The 25,598-nt window shown below is 40.0% G+C and overlaps 1 protein-coding gene across 1 annotated transcript; it reads left to right on the top strand.

The window, feature by feature from the left end:
- Positions 1-22,306: 22,306 nt before the first annotated feature.
- Positions 22,307-25,338, top strand: LOC147625214 (uncharacterized). The gene is made up of 5 exons (XM_086818479.1): positions 22,307-23,431; positions 23,683-23,768; positions 23,989-24,294; positions 24,418-24,501; positions 24,609-25,338. The coding sequence occupies exons 1-5, from the start codon at positions 23,081-23,083 to the stop codon at positions 24,976-24,978; spliced, it is 1,197 nt and encodes a 398-aa protein (XP_086674605.1). The 5' UTR covers positions 22,307-23,080; the 3' UTR covers positions 24,979-25,338.
- The last annotated feature ends 260 nt before the right edge of the window (positions 25,339-25,598 follow it).

Genomic DNA, 25,598 nt, shown 5'->3' with positions numbered 1-25,598 from the left:
GATGCAAAAGCTACCTGTAATGAAGCAAACACTGAACAGAAAACAACTCGTGCTATGTATCACGGTCCACAATAGAGTACGTATGCCTGTTTTGCAGAAACATGCACTGTCGAAATTTCTGCAGAAAATGACGAAAACACATGTGCAGAACTTGAAATGCAAAAACGGAGCCCGAAACGACCTCAGATGCAAATTCTGAGAACGCCAAGCCCTATGGGCTTATTTGCAGAGTATAGGGACCTGCAAGCGCTCGTGAAAACTCACTTTAATCGGAGAACGTGAGTCGGAGGGTGATCGTGGCGTAGCCTTGGGAGCCGATGCCTGCTCTGATACTAATTGTTGGAATTAGGGTTGCAAGAAAGCACACAAAGCTTGGAGAAGAAGAAGCAAGAATGCACACAACACAAAGTGTATTAGATTGTGTCAATGTACAAAAGATAAGTAAGCCCTAGAATGATGGGCGTATATACAAGCCGGGGGGAAAAAACCTCCTAAAGAGGGAAAAAGTGCCCCGGCGGTCCTAAGTGTGTTCACACACATCACTGCCTATATATATGGCAACAAACCCAAGCACCCTAATGAGGCACACTTTGTCAACAAGGGAGGAAGACATATAGCCCACTTCATTCATCCTATGGCAATAAAATTTAAGGTTATGATGAAAGATTGAAACATTATACGTCGAATATTCCTAATTGAAAGAGTCTTAAAACATATATTATCTTACATGTTTAAGTGAGCTATCATTGTGAGAACCTCCCCCTCGTTATCCTCATTGAATTCAATAAGGATAGCATCAACACAAGGATGTCTTGATGCAACATTCTTGAATGCTACAGTTAGATAGTGAAAATCTAATTAGTAAAACAAAAGGCCACATTCAAAAAAGTAGGCAATCTAAGTCGACTCACATTTATTATTTATCTCCTCCATCCATGCCACAACTCGATGATTTCCATCCCACACACAACATCTTGTTGTTGCTAATGAATTCCCACTCCTCCGTGCCTTTGATCGTATTCTTGAACTCCTTGTTTTTCAATCGCCAGATGTCATCCCATGCAATAAAATCATCTTGAGTCACTTCTCTAACAAGATTATAGGATGAGATGGAGCAAATAAACCTGCATCTATATCGGCAACATAGCGATTCATATAAAATTCCCTTTCCAGCTTCTTGCACATAAACTACACTCTTCGTATATAGAGGGGTTAGGCACAAGTCTGCACAAGGGAATAGGTGGCAAAGGAGTGGATTTCACCACCTGCAATGCACACACACACGTTATGCTTGTTGGTAATCTAAAAGATACCTTATGTAAACTCTGACTGTCTTGTATGAGTTCTAATCGTCGAGCAAGCGAGTTTCATGAGTCACCCATGAAGCCCTCTTCATTCTCACCTTCTTTTCCAATTCCCTCGTCCACCTCTTGTACTTTCTTAGTTTCTTTAATGGCTTTTAAAGAAACACCTTTCTTCGAAGACTTAGCAACTCGTCTTGGATTCCTTCAAGGAGGAATCCAATCATCATCTTCCTCTTGTACTTTCTTCCTCTTCTTTGGTACTTGTCACTTCTTGGCTTACTTGTCTGGCAGGTGAGCTCTTTACGTGTTTTGCATGCTTTGGATGTGGGGTTTCCTTTAATGTGTTTGCAAAAATCTAAACACATCGACATATACAAGACAGCTTGCTCTCAAAAAAACCACTAAAAAAGAGCATACTTGGAAAGGTGGGGAGAGATAAAATAAGACTTACACAATCTCTGGCTGGCCACATAATAATGTATCCTTTGGTTTGATTTAACTTGTCAATATCACCATCTTTGAGGGGAAAAGGAAGAGGAACTTCTCCCACTTCAACATCTTCTATCGACACACCAACATGACCAAGCGATAAACCAATACCATGGACATTATCCACGGTGGGGTGGTCTACATGCAAAATGGTCCCAGTAGCTACCTTGGTATCATTGAACATCAAGGACAGTTGTGCCCCTCTTTGGAATTGGGGAGACGCCATGAGAACGAACAAGTAGTACGAGAAGAAAGAGACTGTTCAAGGAAGAAAGAGTCCTAAAAGATACAAGAAAGCAAAAGATAAAAATAGAGAAAAAAAAGAAATAGATATAAATAGAGAGAAAAAAGGTTAAAGTAAAAAAGTTAGGGTTTTAAAAGAAGAGAAAGAAGGAAGAAACAAAGAAGAAGAGAGGAGAGACAAGAAACAATGAAGAAAAGAGAGGAGAGGAAAAGGAAGAGAGAGAGAGAGAGAGAGAGAGAGAGAGAAGGGGGATTCATGAGAGAGAAAGAGAGTGTGTGTGAGAGAGAGAGGGAGAGGGAGAGAGCTATCCTTTTAGGGTATAGGAAGAGAGAGCGTCTGTGAGAGAGAAGGAGAGGCTGCTATCATTTTATGGGGGAGAGGGGAGCGATTTGCTTTTAGGGAGGGGAGGGGACGTTTTGCTTTTAGGAGGGAGGGGGAACACTGCCGCGTTTTGATTTAGGGGGGGAGTGGCTGTCACATTTTGCTTTAGGGGGAGGTGGGAGAGGGTTGCCGCATTTGTAGGGGGGAGAGGGTTGCCATGTTTTGCTCTAGTGGGGGGGAGTGTGTTGAAATTTGAGCAAAATGATGAGCTATGGTGGATCAAACACTAGAATCAATATAATTAACAAAGTGATTAGCAAGTGATTAAGATGTAATTAGTGAATAATTAGCACATAGATTAATGTAGGCATGGATACTCAAAAACCAGCAAATTCTCATTAGGGCCTCAATTTATAGAGTTTACATCAAGCATCAAATCCCATTGATTTCTCCATGATTCACTCCCAGAATATCTCCACCTTTTGCCTGATTCTCTCCACCTCTTCTCTTTTCCCTGAATATCTCCCAGAATATCTCCACACTCCTAAATTCTCTCATGCTACCCTTTATTCTCTCCCAGTAGATTCTTCTAACCTTTTCACAGGTTCTTTCACAATTACATCTCTTTTACAGCCTCTATCCAAGAGCTTGTTCCCACACACACCCTATTCACTTGTATATTTCAACACCTCCCCTCAAGTGAATAATCCTAGCACACCTGGACCCTGTATCAAGTTTCCCTCTTACTTGATAGCCCGCGACCAGTGCCTCAAGTCCCTAAACTCCATAGTCCTTGACACTCTCTCTCGCAATGTGTCCAAGGCTACTATAAGTGCCCGCGACCTTGACTAAAGTGCTCACACATATATCTACCACGTGGCCTACATCATCGGTCGCTCAGAGGTGGTTTTACTTTATTGGGGCAGGTTACATTGGGTTGTGGGGTCTCTCTCTCTCTCTCTCTCTCTCTCTCTCTCTCTCTCTCTCTCTCTCTCTCTCTCTCTCTCTCTCTCTCTCTCTCTCTCTCTCTCTCTCTCTCTCTCTCTCTCTCTCTGAAAATATGATCGGACTCCACTTCCCTTGGAGCCTCCATGAAGTTTGCCGATGTCGTTCGTTCTTCACTGGGTTTGCTGTAGCAGTCTCTCGCCATGTGTCTTGGCTTTCCACATTTGTGGCAAGTGAAGGTCCTCCCTCCTACTCTGCCTCTTTCTCGTCCTCGTCCTCGAGAGAATCCTCCTCGGGTGAAGAATGCTTTTTCCTCTCCTGCTGTTGAGTCGAGCTCTTTCTTCTCTTTGCCTCTGCTCTCTTGCTCCAATAGAGCTGCTTCTATCTCATGTATCTTCAATTCAGGTACATTCTTTAGTGTTGCTACAATGTTTTCATAATCTCCTTTGTCCACACTCTTCAGAAGTACAGCTAATGCTTCATCATCTTCTACCTTTTTGCCAATAGCTGCCAGCTATTGCTTAATGCTTTTATATTTGTTCAAGTGTGTGATTAAAGGTTCACTTTCCTTCATGTCCAATTTGTAGAATTGCATTAATAGATTTATCTTGGAATTTTTTGCTTGTGTACCAAATAATTTATTGAGTTCATCCCATGCATCTTTTGCCCACTGTATCCCTGTGATCTGAGAAAATCAGCGCTGATTCGTGGCGGTTTGCTGCGTTTTTTGCATAGGCTTGAAGGGGCATCGTTTTTCTGAAGCATTTTGAAGATTTCTCCTTGTGCAAGTCAAATTGATTCAATTCCTCCTATCCCAAGGTGTAATCAAGCATGCTCTACAAGCTGGTGAAGACAGAAATCAATTTCATCAAGTCTACAGCGAGATCCAAGCTCTTCATCAAATCTGCAAGTGACTTTGGTAAAACATAGATTAAGCTTTCATTATTTGGTCAAATCTTGTGTTTCTTGGCTTAATCCTCTACTAGACTCATTGCTATTGATGCCTTTGAAAGCATTTGAGCTCATTTGAAGTGGAAGGCACCAGATCTGGACTCCCCGCAGACTCTGTTTTTTGCACACAAACCAGAGCATTAATTTGCTAATCAATGATTAATCAGTGCTAATCACTGTACTTTGGTACAATTGAGGGTTCAAATTAACCATTAGGTATCTGATACAGCTCCCTAAAGCTTCAGATTGCAAATCGGAGTTGGTTTGGTACTCCAACCATCCCGTACAAATTGGTTACCCTTAATTTACTTTTCTGGTGATTTTATGCTGATAAAATTATTGTAATCATCTATTAAACACCAGATTGAGTTGTAAAAGGGTAGACACTGCCCTTGAATCTTGAATTTGGATCAAGAGGTAAGACCCCCTTCACATCACCATGAATTCAACACAGGAAATAGCCAAGTTTAATGGGGAACAGTTTTATACATGGCAGACAAAAACCATGTATTTGCTGATGAGGAAAAATCTGTGGGGATTAGTTGAAGGGAGAGATGAATGCCCAGAGAGAGGAGAAAATGAGTGGAAGAGTAGGAATGAAAAAGCATTGGGACTTATTGCACTCAGTTTAAATGATGAAATCATTCATCACATCACAGGGATACAGTAGGCAAAAGATGCATGGGATGAACTCAATAAATTATTTGGTACACAAGCAAAAAATTTATTGAGTTCATCCCATGCATCTTTTGCCCACTGTATCCCTGTGATGTGATGAATGATTTCATCATTTAAACTGAGTGCAATAAGTCCCAATGCTTTTTCATTCCTACTCTTCCACTCATTTTCTTGAAGCCAAGGATGTTAGCTAGCTAGTGGTAAAAGCTTTTGCCCTAATTTGATGTGTGCAAGATGCTAGAGATCCTCCACTGGCTGGGGGTGAAGGGGAAGGTGAAAAACTCACTAAAAATTAATTTTTTTACCTACTAATCCTAATTAATTAACTAATGGGCTCATAAACCTGGTTGATTCTAGGCATGGCTCTGATACCATGTTGAAATTTGAGCAAAATGATGAGCTATGGTGGATCAAACACTAGAATCAACATAATTAACAAAGTGATTAGCAAGTGATTAAGATGTAATTAGTGAATAATTAGCACATAGATTAATGTAGGCATGGATACTCAAAAACCAGCAAATTCTCATTAGGGCTATGCCTCAATTTATAGAGTTTACATCAAGCATCAAATCCCATTGATTTCTCCATGATTCACTCCCAGAATATCTCCACCTTTTGCCTAATTCTCTCCACCTCTTCTCTTTTCCCTGAATATCTCCCAGAATATCTCCACACTCCTAAATTCTCTCATGCTACCCTTTATTCTCTCCCAGTAGATTCTTCTAACCTTTTCACAGGTTCTTTCACAATTACATCTTCTCTTTTACAGCCTCTATCCAAGAGCTTGTTCCCACACACACCCTATTCACTTGTATATTTCAACAGAGTGGCTGCTGCGTTCTGCTTTCGGGGGAGGGGGAGAGGGGGTTTTCGCGTTCGCAGGAGGGGGGAGAGAGAGGGCTACCATGTAGGGGGGTAGGTCAAGAATTTAATGGGGGCTAAGGCGTGTGCACCCCCCACTAAGGGCGACGGTTGCCCTTAGTGGGGGGTGGGACACCTCCACCAACTAAGGGCGATGGTCTCCCTTAGCTGTGGTGGGGGGGAGAGGGGTCGCCAACTAAGGCCCTCCCCTCCCCCCACCTACTAAGGGTGACCATCAACCTTAGTAGGTGGGGGGGTCACCAACTAAGGACGGTGGTGGCCCTTAGTTGGCGACCCCCCCACCCACTTAAGGGCGTCGTCGCCCATAGTGGGTGGGGGGCCGGCCTTAGTGGGTCGGTTCACCGTGAGGGATGGGTGTAGTGGGTCATGGTACACTCTTAATATATATATATATACATCTCTCTCTCTCTCTCTCTCTCTCTCTCTCTCTCTCTCTCTCTCTCTCTCTCTCTCTCTCTCTCTCTCTCTCTCTCTCTCTCTCTCTCGATCAGTTAATTTATCAATCACACATATGATGCTATTCTCTATAGCATCGACTCCATGGAGTGATGGAAGGGCATTGTTCTCATGTCACATTGACTTGGCATTCTCTTATGCTAGGGAGTTGTGAATAAACTACCCACTCTTTCCAAGCACATCTTTACTTGGGGTTAAAATGAGTTGCTTAAGTAAGAACTATACTCTTTACCTGAAATAAAAATGGATGTAATCATAAAAAGGGATGGTAGGAAGATTATAGCTTAAATTAGGATCACAGAAGACATATAAAGGTTATACAATAATTATATGAGAGTTAGTTATGGAATAATCATTATATAGGAGCATTAATTATATAGTATAATTATTTAAATGAACTTTAGATTTTGTGTATTAATGAAATTATTTATAATGATTATTTTTAAAAAATGAGTATAATTTTTAAATTTTTTCTAATATGTATAGAATTAGTGTTTAGATTTTGAATTCGTTGTTGTGTGTTTGTGAGCTGGTTTTCTAAGAGCTTGTGTGTTTGTGAGCTAGTTTTCCGAGACCTTTTCTTGCCATGGAGAACACTTCTTTTCACATTTTTGTTTGGAATTGTATAAGGTCATTTTTATATTACTAAGCTGATGATTTTGATGGAATATTATGTCCTCACTTTGGATTAAAAGATTTTGCAATCAAACCACAAATGATGGTGTAGGTCATCTTATAACTATCGAGTCAGCTAGACTCACTGGAGAGGAACCATGTTATATCTTTGATAACGATATAATAACAGAATATCTTGTTATTCCAATAATAGGAGAGTCAAGCAACACAACAAGCACCCTAAAAGAAGTGATTATTGACCTTACAATAGGACATTCTCCCACTGGTACACCACTTCAGAAGAGTGTGTCAAATACTGATTATCTAAGGAATCTCATGCTGGTGTTCTTCGTAGATTGTTACACATATTGAGAAAGTAGAAAAGATTCCTTAAATCTATAATGGTAATGTGGCTTTTGAGTTGTCGAATGTATGTGATCCTTCAGCCTCTCCAACGCAAGGAATGGAGCAAGCACATGATGGCCATTGTTGGGTGAAACCTGACGGAGAGTCATGTGAAGTTTCTTGGAGTTATATGAAAGAGTTCTTGTGGAGGCTTATTTGAGTGCACTTATGCCTTGTGTGGAAGTAGAACTATGAATAGCACACCAAATACAACATCATGGATTGGTAAGCTTATTGTCTTGGCTTAATTTCAGTAAACTTTGATTTATAAGAGTATTTATTGAAACTTTGTAATTTTTTACATAATAGGCAAGCTCAAATAGAAACTTCCCTCTCTGGGCTTAACAACGGATGGATATGGATCACTAGCTTGTTTCTACTACAAGAACAAGCCTGTATGTAGAAGAATGTGTGGTGCTACGATGTACTATTGTATGCCTACTGATCCACATATATTGAGATTGATGATACATCAAGGGGAACATTTGCATGAGGTGCAATGCATGAGGTGCAAAGGGGCACATCAAGGTAGGCATTGCAAAAGATAAGAGAACTTGTGCAAGAGGCAATTTCAAAGGTGGCTACAAGTGGTCCAAGGAAGGGTACAAATGGATATCCCTAAACAACTCGTATTGGATGCTATTGTCAGGAAGCATACGAAGAATGAATCTTATGTTAGCAACATGAAGATGTCACTTTTATTGGAAAACATGCATCCCCTAATTCAATGTCAAAGGTAATGTTCATTCCATATTGATTTTAATTGTTTGATAATTCTTGTGAATGAACATTTACATAGTTTGTTAAGTCCAATTCTCTTGTAGATTCAGGAGGATGGTGCGTGCTTCTAGGATCAATGGTTCATTGCAAGGAGCAAAGTCAAGTATCCTAGAATTAAAGAGACGATGCGCTTTTGAGTTCTTCCATGGTAGTCGCTTTCCTAGGCAAAAGCTTTGGATAAGTCAGATCGGTGTTATGTGTTTAAAATGTCAACCCCCATAGGCTTGCATTAGGTTTAGATCTAGTGAACCGTATGCGCACCAAACAGGAGACGAGGATTTGAAGAAGGCTTGGGTTTGTTTCGATCACGTCAGGCATGTACAAGGATTGACAACGATGGCTGCACATATATATGATCCAAGAAGGTACAGTTTGGTCTTGTAAAGTTCTTTAAAAAATTGATCTTGTTTTTATTACTTTTTCAATTATCGTATGATGGCATGCAACTTGCAAGAGCTCATGACAATTGCAACTTGCAAAATGAAAGAGGAGGACACAATGGCACAAGTGCTTTTCTCAGAGATAATTAACAATGTTATGGTCCAAAAAGGCTTTTCTCAGAGATAATTAACAATGTTATGGTCCAAAAAGGCTTTTCCAAGCCGGATTTTTTTGGCTTCATGGGGGCTGATGAGGCTAGAGCCAACTGGAGGACAGTTATGACAATCTATAATAATGGACTAGAGAATATATTGGAAGGTCGTGAGCATTCGTGTCTTTTTCATTGGGAACAAAGCTTGAACATCCATACAGTACAATATGTAGTTAAGAATTTTTAGGAAGAGCACAAGTGACTATATCGTCAGTGGCATTGTGCATTGAGTGAGGAAGAGGCAATTTTCAAATACAGACACATTAGATCGTGGTGGATGAACGGTAAAGTCACTGATGCAAACTTACCAAACCATGAATTGTCGACTTAGTTGGTGGCATACTAGATATCCCCATTGGAGGAAACATCTTGTAGGGATAAGTATTACTTTCTTGGTTTTTGAAAAGAATAACTTGTATTTTGAATCTGAATTGTCAACTTAACTATCTAGTTATAGAATGTAGTTGGAGCTTGCAATTAACTTAATCTCCTATTGTAGGATGTTGATGATACTAGTGTGCCACACATGCCGACCACCAATCTAGCAAAAACGAGACATGCAAGCTGGTTAGCAAGAGAGGGTTTCAAGGGAATCATCTCTTCATATGATGCAGTTGTTTCAAACCTCGTTAATGCCCTCTTACAATCCACAAAGAAGCATGCATTCATGCAAGGTAAATATCACGGAGCAGGCCTTGCAATAACAAAAGTTGATGGAGAAGGCCAGAACATCAAAAGCTCCAAGTCCATCAAGCACTAGCAGATTGGTGGGGGAAGAAGTGAGTGGCACACCAATTCATGTGCAACCAAACTTTTTTGGTGATAACATTACTGTTAGCCGACATCAAAAACCTACAGTTATAAATCTTGAGGAATATAACTCATCACATCATCCAGAGCAAGTCACAAAAAACTAGCCACGCGCAAGAAACAAGGTAGGAGATTAAGCTTTCCACCCACTATTCCTTTAGATACAGGTGGTCAACACAATTCAAAGGGAGAGACAAGTGAAGCAGAGGTGCAGGAAATTGTGGAGAGTGACATACACGATTCAATGTGGGCTATATATCAAACATCTCTACACACAGCAAGGTAACTTGCCAAGGATGGGGTTAGGTGGCCAAGACGGCAAGTGAAAAAAGAGCATTAAGAGTTGTGGGCAAGATGTTACAGGTCCTTCTTTCTATGGTATGAGAGAATGGTCTGAGGGGCAAAGGCATTAGTTCATGTGGTTTTGTAATAGTAGTGAGGCGTTAGTTCATGTGGTTTTGTAATAGTAGTGTGGATCATAAGTACTCAAGATGAAGATGAAGCAATGATGTTCCTTCTGTTAATCTTATGCATGCCACTTACACAAGCATAGGGAAACAAGTACACCACAAAGCAATCTTCACAAAGATGATGGAGATGCTCACACAAATGAAGGTTATGAATCTACTCACACAAAGAGCTTGATTAGGGACTTGATTAAATGCTTCAAAGTGCCACTCAATGAGACAAGAAAATTGGCCCACTCTTGCAACAAATGCAACAAGAAATCACACACAAATTGTTATTAAGAAAAATGGAAGCAAGTGCACACAACACCCACAAAGACTCTCGCATAGAGAAAGCTCCCATGGAAGGAGGGCTCTGATACCATGTTAGAAAATATATGGGATTGCAATACTAATGATGTTAATCACTTAGATTGAGGAATAACTTAATCATATACAACCCCATACTTGAGCATACACAATGCTAATGACCTAGAGTGAAATAGATGTACTAAGCATGTAAGTGTTAAGCAATAAACATCATAAATGGAATTGATAAATGATAAACAACATGATTACCTCAATGCAATAGAGAGTAGCCTTTTGCCCACAAAAGAACCACCAAGTATATTAGCAACAAATGGTGTGTAGCACAAAGCCATATCATAGTCTCCTCTCTTACTCACAAATGAGTGTAGAGAACACACTTATATAGATCTCCAAGAGGGAGGTGCCTAGAATCCCTAAATCACCTCCATCTCCCCTAGATTATCTCACCTGAGTCACCTAAAAGTGACTCCTAGATCAAGGGAAGTACACGTCATGCCTTCCGAGGGTAACCATTAGTAATTGGAGAGTTTATAGCCTTAGGACCTCTATCCCTAAGGTGCACATAGCATTATCCCCACTAAGGTTTAATGTTAATGGATGCTACATCACTAAAATCTCTACACATAATCAGCAAGGTCCTTGATTCTTGATTGAATCCCTACTTGATGACCATCAATCAATCATCAATGCTGACATATGTGTAACCAATGTCTGCCAATCCACTTAAAATTAGGGCATCAACTTTCTCTTGAATAAGACCCTTGGAGCTTTTATAGCCAAAGAAATTCTAGCTATTCCATCCCATGGTGGCAGGCATTTGGCCCAGCCCATTGTTGAGCTGCAAGTAAGGTCAATCAAGCAAACACAAAGCGCTTCCATGATGATGCAACAAACTCAGTAACACAATAATGAATACCCATTTCTAGGTGGCTAACTGCCCAAAAAGCTAACGCCTTGCCTTTTTTTAGAAAAAGGAAGAAAAATCTAAGCCTTCCATTATAGATTTCTTGCTTTCTCAGCCAAACAAGAATTTGAAATTAGGACAAGACCGCCCAAGCTTTTCTCCTCAAATCAGTACAGACAGACCTAAGGGAGATTAAGTGTCTCAATTTTTGTTATTTTGAAGGCCTGCTCTATTATATAGAAAAAAGGGTGGCCCGTTTACTAGAGATCTTTATGTTTGAGAATAAGCTAAGCTTATTTTTTAACCTAAGGGTTAAATCCTTTTTGTTCTTCTTGACCCAAAGGTCAAAAGTGTTTTCTTTTCTACAATTATTTGGAAAGGGACTTAGATCACCGTAGCACCACTACAGGTGCTACCACAGGAGGGGACGGCCTCTGGCTCACCACCCAGCCGCCGCAGAGGAAGAATGAGGATTGCCCCTCATCCCCCAGGCTATATAGTGTGTGGCCTACCGTCCACACTAGCCTGGTCGCCCATGACTCCGCATGGGCGTCCTCTCGAACCCAGGATGGCCACATCCTCGACGCTTTGGCTGAGGCCTTGATGTTTAAGCCCCGTTTGGCCATCCAGTTTGCCATCGGTCATAGGTGTTACAGCCTACGTGACATTACTCCCCCCTTAAGAAGAGTTTTTGTCCTCGAAAACAAACTGGGAAAACTTCTTGGAAATTGCACTACGGCATTCCCAAGGAGCTGCCTCCTCATCCATGTCTGTCCATTTAATAAGTACCTCCTGGTACACTTTATGTCGGGTTTGTCTGTCACAATACTCTAGAATCTTTTTAGGTTCATGTGGTATCTTTGGTGGCTCTATCAAGTCCACCAAAATCTCTGGAGAAACTGCGTTCTCTAATCTGTGAACTGATTTCTTGAGTTTACTGACATGGAAGACAGGATGGACTTGAGAACTCTCCGGTAACTCAAGTTTATATGCTACATCCCCAATCTTCTTAAGTATTTTAAAAGGACCACAATATCTCAGAGAAAGTTTATCACACTTTCTTGTTTTCATGGTTTCTGACTACGCAGGAACCTTGAGGAATACAAAGTCACCTTTTGCAAAGGTCACCTTTCTACGTCCTTTATCCGCATAAGTTTTAGCGCGATCCTGAGTGCTACGAATGCTCTCATGTGCGGCTCTGAGCATATCATTCATATCTTCAAGGAAATCCTTGACACATTGAATCTTCTCCTTTTCTAGGCCTATAGCCATCGGAGATCTCGGTTGGAATCCATACATTAACATGAATGGTGTAAATCCAATCGCTGAGTGTTTGGAGCTGTTATAGGCAAACTCCAATAAGGGCAAGTACTCTTCCCAATTAGATTTCTTCTTACTAACATAAGAACGCAACATATCCTCTAGAATTTGGCTAACTCTTTCAGTTTGACCATCAGACTCCGGATGATCTGTCGTACTCATACTCAGAGTAGTATCCAACTTTTTGAAGACTTCCCTCCAAAAATGACTGTTGAACTTTCTATCTGTATCCGACACTATATCTGCGGGCAGGCCATATAGCTTGTAGAGATGTTCAATAAAGAGTTTTGCCAACTTTGGCGTTGTAACAGTTTTCTTCGTGGCTATAAACTTTGCCATTTTAGTTAACCTATCCACACTACCACCCACACCGAGTCATTTCCTCAACTTGTCTTGGGTAAACCGGTAATGAAATCCATGGAAATGCTTTCCCATTTCCCTGAGGAATCTCTAGCAGATGGAGTAGTCCTCCAACCTTAAGACGTTTGTGTTTATTGACCTGGCACTTATTGCATTTCAGCACATAAGTCTGGACGTCCTTAAACAAACTAGGCCAATAAAACTGTCTTTTTACTAGTGCATAGGTCTTCTGAATCCCGGGATGACCCGCACTTAAACTATCATGACTTTCTTTAAGAATTTGGGCCCGAAAGTCACCAATAGTTGGTACACATACTCTACCCTTGTAGAGTAAGTACCCGTTGTCAAATGAGTAATTAACATATTTCTCCCCCCGACAAAGTTTATCACTCCCCTTTGAAGCCGTGGTAGAGTCATAGGTGATAAAGGGCCTATGTTAGAGCTCTCCGGCTCCAAACTATACCTGGAAGACATGGCTAGTCTCTCCGGACTAACTCTCGCTTCCCTTCCCGTTGCGCCTTCGGCTAGTCTCTCTGGACTAGCAATCCGTGCCAACGAGGGAGGTGGTCGCGTCTGTGAAGAAGTGCGTACGCGTACAGGGCGCCAGACCTCTGTAAAAGATGGATCGTGCTCACACAAACCACGTAGTGACTCCAAGAAATCATTCTTGAAGACTTTGAAACTAAGTTCATTAATCTGTGGCATGCGACTAAGTGCATCTGCCACCACGTTATACTTACCTTTCTGGTAATGTATCTGAAGGTCAAACTCCTATAGAATCTCCGCCCACCGAGCTTTTCTACCCTTCAGTTCACTTTGACTTGAAAGCCATTTCAGACTTTCATGGTCCGTCCGGACCTCAAAAGAAGCACCATATAAATAGTCTCTCCACTTTTTCAGTGCATGAACTATCGCTAGTAACTCTCGCTCGTAAGCCGAGTAGATACGCTGCGCACGATCTAACCTTTTACTCCCAAATGCAATTGGGCGTCCCCTTTGCATAAGTACGGCCCCAATGGCCTCATTCCTAGCGTCTGTTTCCAAGACAAACGGCTCATTTGGATCGACAATAGTCAAAATAGGTGCAGCTGCTATGGTCACCTTGAGCCATGACTCTGCATGGGCGTCCTCTCCCACTGAACCTCGGATGGCCACGTCCTCGGCGCTCCGACCGAGGCGTTGATGCTAAAGCCCCGTTTGGCCATCCGATCTGCCGTCGGTCACATGCATTACAGCCTACGTGACAGGACTTGTACCCCTCACAGTTTGGAACTTGACAGAAGCTTATAAGGTTTTTAAGTTATTTTCATAATCCTTTTGAAATTTATTAAATCAAGTCTACAAGGGCTTAGGTATACCTTTGAATTTTGGAATCGCTTATATGTTTTTGGAGTTAAAACTTCAAGATAATCCTTGTACTTGCCAAAGCTCTACCACTGAAACAAGAATCTTTTCCAAGTACAAGCTTAAACCAAATTCTCTCAATAACAAATTAATTGAATAGAGAAAAATTAAAACAAACATAAGAAGAAGAATGTAAACACTTGAAAAATATACTTCACCACACAAAAGACAAGTATTGGGAGAAATCTTCCCCCCGACATGTGTGGCTCCTTCTCCCAAACGCGGTATTTATGTCATATTCATATTTTTAGCCCTTGGAGCCTATAATAGCACCTTCTCCACTTTTGGGCTTTTGCTTCACATATAAATAGCCTTGTCACAAGGTTTCTAAGGTTTAAACATAACAAAACCTTTGCCCAATGATAAATAGTAATGGGCCTTTACACATTAAATAATCTTGTGCATAATCACACATAAAATAACCTTGTGCATATTCGCACATAAAATAATCTTGTGCACACTTGCAGATAAAATAACCTTGTGCACATTCGGATATAAAATAATATTGTGCACACTCGCACATAAAATAATGTTATGCATACTTGCACATAAAATCTAGCCACATGATAGGCTACAAATGATTAATGAAATTCGAATACATGATTAGCACATGATCTTCATCTTCACACCATCGCTCAATCCAACATCCATATGACACCTCAATCGGTACCCTCGTATAGTAGTACATCTCAATCCGTACCCTCGCACATCTTGGCACCTATACTCATAGACAATCCATATTAGTTAAACAATCAACAAAACACGTCAATTAATCCTAATGTCATCATGAGGAATAGGCAACCATAATATCAAATCACACGTACCAACTGGCATGGTACACATGGGCATCCCCAATATAAAATAAGAAATATAATTCCAAATAATTAAGAGTAATTCCAATAACACTTGTCCTCATCGTAGCTTTCCTTGCCCTCATCATCATACCCTCCTTGAAAGATCCCTGCCCCCTCTGCACAAACGAATTATGGGGTGCTAGCAGCGGAAGTAGCACTTCTTGCACAAGCAGAGTCTCCCACGGGGGGCCTCGCCCATGAATATCCCGCTGTTCATCCCAAAACCGAACCCAGAAAAACTTCCCTTGCCCAGTAGACATAGGCGATTCCTCCAGGAAAAATTTATTCTAACATAGTCAAGAACCTTAACTAGCCAAACTAATCCGACCGAACCCGTAAGTCGCATGGTCAAATCAAGGAAGAGACTTGTACTTGGATCATAGAGACCAACGCTTTTTTCCTCATCAAGAGGCACATCCGTTGATTCGTTTCCATAGAACAAGGACTATCCGGGATTTACTTCAACTATCGTAACTTAACAGAATTGAGTCTTATTTTAGGGATCCATCAGTCCAGCCTAACCCCATCCAATCCCATAGGTTAGCCAACCGCACAACCACTGTTAATGATAGGATCCATTTAGGAATTTGGTTATGTTTTGCCCTAGGTACTAGGGAAAAGAGTTCCCAGGCCCCCTAGCCGGCGCTTCAAGCAAACTTCAAGATAGTCACACCACTTACACACCTAATATGAAATTGCTTGTTTCACAGATTCAGTTGTCTTTAAAACAATCTTTTAATGAAACCATAGTATCACTGATCATAATCCTCCAAAATATCTAGCTTGAGTTCTAATTTCCAATCATTCCTTCATTGGTGTACCTATGGCACCATTGGCGACCAGAACGCTCACCACTTGTTCACTCAAGGGGCCTTTCAATCGTTCCTAGCTCATAGTACTCGGAAATATAATCACATAAGAAAACCCAGATGGACTCTCCATTGAAGATCAGCAAGATCAACCAACAGATCCATATAAAAGAACCATGGACTTATCCATTGAGGACCAGCAAGGCCAATCAACCAGATCCATGCTCGAGTTCAGAAAACAATTCTAACTCCTTGTTCCAGTTTCTTCCCCGACACACGCGTGGGTATCTTCGAGCGACCCAGAGCCCGAGCACCATATGGTCAGCACCCTCTAGGCTCCTTCGCAGGTCACCTAGTGCTTCACTCATAGGCCGCCTCCTTGGTCCCTCATCCACCGTACCGAAAGCTCACCATTTAAATCGAACCGAAGCTGGTCAAGACCTCGACCGACCTTGCTACGCGAGACGTCCTCCATTAACTCTCCGTCAGCTATTGTTTATCACTTAGGTCTCCACGACCTCGTTCACAAGATGGTCAAAATGCTTTTCCAATATTCTTGACCTCGACCGACCTTGTTACGCGAGATGTCCTCCATTGACTCTCCGTCAACTGTTGCAACTTTATCACTTAGGTCTCCACGACCTCATTCACAACATGGTCAAAATGCTTCCCTAGCATTCTTGACATAAAACAGGCATTTAAAAACAAGTTTCATAAATACAGTTTCTAACGAACTCTCATCTTTCCACATTGTTCCACATCATTTCTCATTATTCCACATTCTTCTACATCAATTCACATTGCTTATTCCACATCCAGTCATATGTATTCCCATCGTCCTTCATCCATTCTCATCCAGTCAAATCATATTACATCTCATCGCATCTATTTACATCCCCAGGTCCACATCACATCACATCTCATCTACCCACATCATATCTCATCCATTCATATCTAACTAGATCCACATCACATCACACCCATTCACATCTACCCAGGTCCACATCACATCACATCACATCTCATCTACCCACATCACATCTCATCTACCCAGGTCCACATCTCATCTACCCAGGTCCACATCACATCACACCCATTCACATCTCATTACATCACATTCACATCTCACCACATCTTACTACATCCATTCAGATATCATCACATCCATTCATATCTCATCGCATCCATTCATATCTCATCACATCCACTCACATCTCATCACTTCACATCTCATCACATCCATTCACATCTCATCACAACCATTCACATCTCATCACACCCATTCACATCCATCACACCCATTTGCATCCCACATTCATTCACATCTCGTCACATCCATCCTTATCGTATCACATCTCGTTCACATCCATCACATCACATCATTCCATCCACATAACATCACATTCACATCTATCCATATCACACCACATCCATTCACAGCTCATCACATTCATCCATATCCAATCATTCATTCACATTCACATCTATCCACATCCATCCATTCATTCACATGCACATCTATCACATCCATCCATCCATCCATTCATTCACATGCACATCTATCACATCACATATCATTCTCATCTACATTACACCACATCTCATCCACATCTTATCACATCCACTCACATCTCACATCACATTCACATCTTATCACATTACATTCACATCTTATCACATCACATTCACATCTCATCTAATCACATGGCATCTATTTACATCCCATCACATTCATTTACATTCATTCAGATCCACATCACATCTTATCACATCCACTTTTAGTACTGTTTTTTACTTTCGATACTGATAGGACTTTTCTAAGTTTCTGCCAATTGCTTGGTCTAGTTAAAGGTACTTTTTCTCGATCCCATTAAATCTACGTATCAGAGTGTTGTTGAAGGTTTAAAAAGTAAAAATAAACCTTATCAGAATTGAATAGTAAAAACTCAGAAAGAGCATTTACGTAATGTATTTTCATTCCTTAAGCTTCATTAATGAGAATTAATTCTAAACTTCTGTTTACTCATTAGATCCTCGATCCTCCCAGGGATTCCAGATTCTCTTTTCTGAATAAGAATTATCCAAGTTTTCTCGATGGATATTTTCACATTCTTTCTCAAATTTCTCAAGTAAGATATATTCAATATTCTTCTTTTTGAATAAAAGATTCATGCGATTTACAAAAATAAATTCTACCCATATTTTCCAATAAAAATAATAATACTCAAAATTTTACTTTTGATAAATACTCATAATTTGAATTATGGATAAAAATTCATCTTTTACCATTTAATTACTTGGATCTCAAATATCATGGGAATTCCTCTTTTTGCATAAAAATAAATTTACCAAAAATTTCTCTTTTCTTTTAATTAAATATTTATGCATAAATATTTAAAATTTATTTCACATGAATATGATGAAAATCATTCTTTTTGCATAGGATGTCCAATCCTAGAATATGGTAGGAAGTTCTCTTTTAGCATTATGCATAAAAATAAGATATGTATTATTTTTTTAAAATTTTGCCATAGCTTTGCTCTACTATTACTGATAATTCTCAATTTTTTCTAAAAGAGTAAAAGCTTGTAATGACAATATGATAGTAGTTCCTCTTTTAGGCTTAAAATCAAACTATGAATTTAAATCATAATTTTAACCACAATTATAAATATAACTATGATTATCCCACTAGATTAAGCTAATTTCAACATTCCTCTTTTTCCAAATTGTTAGGATAATCCATTTCTCATTTAGAATGAATCATTTCTCCAAAATATCTCATTTTTTTAATAATATTTCTTAGTTTTTAACTAATAAACCTTATACTCAGTCAACTCTTCGAGCATTTACTTATTTTTGGGTATTTTATTTTATTCTTTGGATTTATCTCATCCCAACACTTGGATTAATCCAATTGGTCCATTGGAACCTTAATTGGACAATAATCCAAAAATTTCTAAAAATGTAGACCCTTAGGCTAAGGTCCCTTATACCATTTTCAATTAATTCCTGATGCACATTGGAAAGTTCATTTTGAACTTTTGTTTCAGGGGAATTCATTTTAGACATTAGGAGGATTTTTATATCCAAAGATATCTCAATTTTGGATTACCTCTCTCTAGGCCAAAACAGGGTAAAACAAGATCTTTCTTCTATTTCAAAGAGGGGAATAATTACAAGAACACAAGGGGAGGTTCTTACACCTTTACACCTCAAAAGCTAGAAGGAGGAATCTTACACTCCTTGTAGCCTTCCTTGCTCTCCTTGCTCTCCTTGAGGGTTGCACTTTCTTAAAGGTTCTCTTATTTGACTACAAGTGTTGCTTACAGGCGTTAACACTTCAAACCTCACCTTACAATTGGAAGTAACCTTGATACACTATCTTAGTGTTCCAATATTGAAAAATAATACATATATTTGCATACACAACTGCCATCTTTAGCTCCATGCATTTTTTTTAAAAGTTGTGGGATAGGAAACATTCACTCTTTTGTGTTAGTTTGTTTCTCCTCTTCTAATTGTTATTAAGACAATTCATTGCTATCTAGAGAAACAAATGTGGTTGATTTGCTCCATAGATTGCATATTCAAGATGCATGTAATGATGCAATTTATATCCTAGAATTTAAGATATGACATGTCAAAGCTATTGCATTTACACACATGGAAGTTAGAGACAAGAATAAAAATGTTGCATTATATTTGTTACTTTAAGAGACGAGACATATATTGAATTCATAGTTGGCATCAAAAGTAAAATTTGTTAGATTGTTGCATCATCATTACATTTTTATAACAAATCCAATAACTTCTAGATGTTAAAGTGATTATTTATCCCTTTGAGAGCTCAAATGGTGAGATTAGACACTTATATATTGCAAAAAATAGTTGAATGATGCAAAACTGGCATGAGATGAGCTAAATAACACATGCTTTATCAATTATGACATTAGAAAGAGTCAAAGATTCCACACACGCACATGCGTGTGCGAATGCGCACACACACACACATGCACACACACACACACACACACACAGTATTCTTAATGATACAATGTCGATTTTTAAATAAAAATGAACAAAATTGAAGGTGATTGCAAAAAGTAGCAAAATATCGTACACAAAATGGCTCAAAAATATGTCTTTGAATCTCACCCAAAGTTAATAAAATCAATCCATGTGTGGAGTGAGCAAGATACACACTTAACCTCATTTATTGCCACTTCGAATGCCTTCCATTTATGTCTAGTAATGATGAAGAGCGTGAGCAAGATTATGTGCTTTCCACTTTGGTCTAGTAATAATGAGTGAATAATGATCACCGTGAGTGAGATACTTAATGAACCTTAACAAACTGATCCAACACATGTTTATGGCCACCTCTAAGTGCCTTTCACTTTGGTCCAATAATAATGATTATTGTGAGAATGTATGCCCAATAGCTACAAATATGATACACGATATGACATAGAAGATCCACAAGATCTTTATCCATGTCGTCAAACATGATCTTTGTGTGGCAATATAGGTTGAATATTTCAAGAAGGTGTGTTACTTTTTTGGGATGTGCCCCAACCACTAAAAATGACATACCTTTCATGCATCATTTCTCTTCCATGAAACTAGTTATTCTTCTATAACTCAATACTTAGTGACATTCAAATGATATTACACCTCTTAATGTGTAGTTGTTGAAGAGGCTGTGCCACTTACTATTATCCAATCAAAAGCTCAACTTTGTGGGTGTGTGTGTTGAAGAGGTCGTGCCACTTACTATTATCCAATTAAAAGCTTAACTATGTGGGTGTGTGTGTTTTAACAGATGAAATTAGGGCTTCATTCAATGGAGGTAAGGCAAGGCCAATCCATGTATTCACTAAAAATGTATATTTAGACAAATGAACAAGAAGCATTCAAGAAGTCTTGAATTAGGAAAATGATTAAGTTTTAATTCAAGATTGTGTGTGTGTGTGTGTGTGTGTGTGTGAGAGAGAGAGAGAGAGAGAGAGAGAGAGAGAGAGAGAGCTTTCCAACTTGTGGTGATGGTGCATCATCAATGAAGAGGGCAAGGAACAAAATATGCTTGCTTTTTTTTTTTAAAGAACAACATGATTTTCTTGCATTTCCTTTTCAACTTTCCCTTTCTAGTTGGACCAATTTATATTGTAATGAGATCTTTGAAAGGGAAATACAGAACCTAATCAATTAGAAAAAGAGACATAATAAAGGCGCCTTTCCCTCACTTTTCTCGTGTGGCCAGTGGGACAATCCTAAAGAATAGTTTTGCTTGTAATTGGATGAAAAAAGGAGGGACGAGAAGAATCATAAGGTAGAAAGGTACATGGCAAGGCGTGTGAGATTGGTCTTTGTGGGCAAGGGCATTGATTGCGTCGTCCAAAGTGCTAGACTAGTGATAAAGATGCTTAAAACTTAGAAATAAGGGGAAGGGAGGACGACAACTTATAAGAGGGAGGATGGGGACAAGGGGAAAGATTGAGTGTGGTGGGGGTTGGCATGAGGGCCTTTATGGAGGTAGAGTTGGAGGGAACAAATGATATGGGGAAGGGCTAGATGTACACTTAATAGGTGACATGAGTGCATTCCACCTAACAATGGTGAGAATTAATGTGGTAATTTCTCTGTCTTCCACTTGAACTTCCCATCCTCTTGTGATTAGACTCAAAAAGGGTTTTGGTGTTCCATTATGCTTTCTAGGCTAGATCCTAAACATAACATTTTATAGTGCATAAGTGGTAAGTTATGCTTTTGGTAAAGTGTATACTAAGGTGTACTAATATTGAAAAAATATTAGAAAGAAAATTAATTTAAGAGGATTTTTTTGGCCACATTACATATTAATAATTAAGAAGAAAAGAAAGTAGAGTATTATGTGTGTTTAAACGAAATTTGAGTATTAAACAATGAGACAAGTTCTAGTTTTGGCCACAATAAAATGTGTGTCTTTTGATAATCAAGAAGACAAGAAAATCAAATATTACGTGAAATAATGTATTATTAAGTCTTGAAAATAAGATTTGTAGTTTTACTTCTTGTTTAAAAGTTTTGTTCATATTTTGAGCATTTTGATCGTAAAATACTTGCAAAATTTTAAAAGTCCGGTCAAAATTTACACGAGAATACAAAAAAAACTTATTATATTTCACCAGACTTGTCAATTTAGGGTGCCTGTCAGAAATCAAGCTTGCAATGATAATAATTTTCGAAAATAAATAATATTAATAACGGCATGAAAATTTATTATTTTATTACTATGATTTTGGGGGGGGGTTTATAAATAAAAAGATCTAATCTTTGAGCATAGATGAAATAAACTTTTTATTGTAAATCTATAAGGAATCAAATAATTTGAGTAGAAATGGATACACATTTACACATGTCTAATCGAAGGCCATAGATATAATAAATATCAACGAAGGATAAAAGGACTTCTGATATTTAACGTTTAGCTTTTCCTCCAAGTCGGTAGCTCCAAGATTTCGGCTATGGCGGCCTAGAGTGCTCCCTCTACTCTTTCGTTCTTCCCCGCATTTTCAAAGAAAACACAGATTTCATGCACACAGGAGAACAGAGACGAGATTCCCTGCCTATTTGCCGACCTTTTATGCAGCATAGATGGACGGTTAACACTGTGTATGAAAAGCAGTCAGTGCACACGACGACTTAGCCGCGAAGAAGAAGGAGAAGACCCTGGCTATGGCGGCACCTGCTTCGTCCTAGGCACTACCGCTCCCCCTTTCAAGAAAACGAGGTTTCCTTGAGCTGCCCCCCTTTCACAAAGCAGCAGTTGATGAAAGCTAGGGTTTCTTCGGGAATCAATTAGGGTTTCCCTGCTTCCGCTCCTTGAACCACACCGTTGCTAGGCTGTTTTCAAGAAGAAATCAGTCTTTTTGAGCTCCCTCGCTTCGAACGGGAGGAAGGCCAGGGTTTCTGCGCCATTCTGTTTTCTGCTCCGAAGCTCTGGCTATGGCGGCAACGGGTCTTCTGTGCTAGTTCTTCTTCCACTTTAACATCTGAGCAGAGCACTCCAAGCGGCAAGAAGGAGATCAATCGGATTGAAACGGTAGCTATGGCACGCCCCTGGGGGCTCCCGCCTTGATACGGCTTCCCCCCGTTTCTGCACCTCGGAAGGTTTTGATTTGTGGCTCCTTTCTCTCATGGCCTCTGCACCATCTTCCCGCGAGCTAGGTAGTTACGAGTCGCGCGGATCTGGCAGTCTGAATGGTGATTGCTCGCCCCTGGGTCTCCCTTCGACTTGTCTTGTGGCAGATTGCGCGGCACCCATCTTTCCTTTCAATGGCGACGAGTTTCAGGAGTTCGGTTTCCGGCCCCTGGGCAGCAGCTCCTTCCCTCTTCTCTGCAGCTCTCAACTCTCCGAGCGTCACGTGCTTCTGTGCTTCAAGGAACCCCAGTTCTGGCCCTCTGTGGTGGAGGGTGCTGAATCTGACAGGCTCCCTCGATTTCTTGCAGCTGCCATCAAGTCCAGGAAGAACGAAATGATGAGAAAGGTAAGGGCACGAGACGCTACCATCCCTTCTCATCTGCCTCATTCGTTGATAACTGTGTGTACCGAATGGAGATTTGGCTACCATTAGATTTGGAGGCTTTACAGACATAAGGTCCACACAATAAAGGGGGAGATCTCACTCACCCATTCGATGGGTGGGGGAGATCTCTATACAGTCCCTTGGACTCACTGTTTTTGACAGGTTTTGTTGTGCTGAATCAAAGTAAACTTACAAGATCTGTTCTGGAACAGACCCGGCTTATCATTTGTGAAGGGCGCGATGGTACTGAATCTTCTAATGGAGATGTAATGATTTTTCCAGACATGATCCGCTACAGGTAAGAGTTGCTGCAAATGCTGTAATCATTTCCAATTGGTCTGTGTTTTTCTCTATAGTTTTTTCCTAAAAAAATAAGCTTTCTTGTTTAAAGTGCTAGTTTTTAAGGAGCTTGTAGTAATGGCCTGGCTTGATTGTAAGTGAATGATTTGCTGGAGTTACATTCAATGGCGGTCTAGATTTTCCATCACATTCTCAAGATTCATTTTCTTGTGTTTCAGGGGAATGACTCATTTTGACGTGGATGCATTTGTTGATGAGGTACTCGTGCGTAATCGAGAATGGCTACCTGGAAGGCCAGAGAGGCTGGTGGGCACTCATGTTTTTGTTTGTGCACACGGAAGCCGTGAAGTTGAATTTGGGGTTTTGGGGCCTGTGATAATCAAGAGATTTAAAGATCAGATAGCTTCTCGAGGTCTTGGTGCTTCTGTTTATGTGAAGCCTTGCTCCTATATCGGAGGCTACAAGTATGCAAGAAATTTGATTGTATACAGCTCGAATACTGCAGGCGAAGTATCAGGTCACTGGTGAGATGGATGCTCAAACCAGCGACTGTTGAATTGCTGGCTTTATCATCCCTTTAGTGCAGTTGGTTTAATTTGCCCAATTTTTGGTCTGACAAGAACATTTGTTGTGCGACTCTTTTTCAGCTATGGATATGTGACTCCAGACAATGTCTCTAATGTTTTGGATGATTTCTTTGGCAAAGGGTATCTGGCTGGTAAATGTGACAGGTTAGTTTTGCTGTATTGAGGATGTTTCAAAACATAAAGAAGGTTTTGGTTTTATCTACCCAATGTTTTGATAGCATTGATTTGGATTTGCCTCTTGGAGTTTGCAGACATTCTGAAATACTGGATAATGAACCTGAACAAGCTACGGAGAACTTATTTCCACATTGCAACTATGCTCTTCCATCTACCAGGAATGAGAATTATCATGCCCATGAACAGTTGTTAGGCCAAGCTAATGGACAGATCAAGCTAAGCATTGATGCTCTTTCAAAAGTTCAGGGACAGAAAGCCCTCAGGAAAGGTGGTGGTAACTCTGAACAAAAAAAAAGGATTTACTCAAGTTCTAGATGGTGGCAAACCTCCTGGTGGTTTGATTTCTGGGAAAATGAGGACACATTGGCAGCATTGGTGGTGGTGGGAGCAGCTGCATCAGTTGCTCTAGCATATTGTTTGTACAGATCCCATAGCCGGCACTGAATTTCAACTGAAGTGGTTTGGGAGGACTAATTCGGCTGGTTGACTGTTAGTCTTTCCCTCTCAGGCGATGGCCGTTACCTTATTATCCATCAAACTGATTAACAGAACAGGTGCAAGGTGGGTATGGGCTGTAATATACTGAAGATACCCAATGTGTATAGATGCCCAGTTAAATTGCTGTATGTAAGGAAAGGTATGTAAATGGACTTACACAATACCTAGTGTATGGGTTTTTCTTTGTAGTACAAACATGCTGGTGTCTTGGTGTGTCCACACAGGTTTTGTTGTAAATGCAGCTTTACAAGTCCTAGTGTAAAAAAAATTGTTCAAGGAACTCACCTAGACCCAATTCTTGTGAAAGTTTTTTGTATTGAAGGGGACCTTGTTAGATGCAGAAAATACTTTGAAGGCTTTTTTGCCTCGAATTAAGCATTGCGTTGTGAAGTGTTCCCTAATGGTGGAAAAGCCTGGGCAAACCAAGGAAGCATAAAAGAATGAAGATGATGGTTAATAAAACTAAGGTGTACTTTTATACTGTCATAGGAATGAACTGATGTGCTTGTGCGTTTAGTGTTGTGTATGTTTCTATATTCCTCTATTGGTTTGGTAAATGCAAGAGA

This window comes from Cibotium barometz, chromosome 24, assembly GCF_041138505.1.
Source record: "Cibotium barometz isolate CiBa-2024 chromosome 24, ASM4113850v1, whole genome shotgun sequence".
In the NCBI taxonomy this organism is placed as follows: domain Eukaryota; kingdom Viridiplantae; phylum Streptophyta; class Polypodiopsida; order Cyatheales; family Cibotiaceae; genus Cibotium; species Cibotium barometz.
The sequence above is the reverse complement of the archived record's forward strand: the minus strand, read 5'-3'. Positions and strand labels throughout refer to the sequence as shown.

Bases quoted from the DNA above. Each gene is read 5' to 3' on its own strand.
- LOC147625214 (XM_086818479.1), top strand. From the start codon at position 23,081: ATGGCCTCTGCACCATCTTCCCGCGAGCTAGGTAGTTACGAGTCGCGC. The intron at 23,769-23,988 runs GTAAGAGTTGCT...CTTGTGTTTCAG, and splicing joins CCAGACATGATCCGCTACAG to GGGAATGACTCATTTTGACG. The intron at 24,295-24,417 runs GTGAGATGGATG...ACTCTTTTTCAG, and splicing joins GGCGAAGTATCAGGTCACTG to CTATGGATATGTGACTCCAG.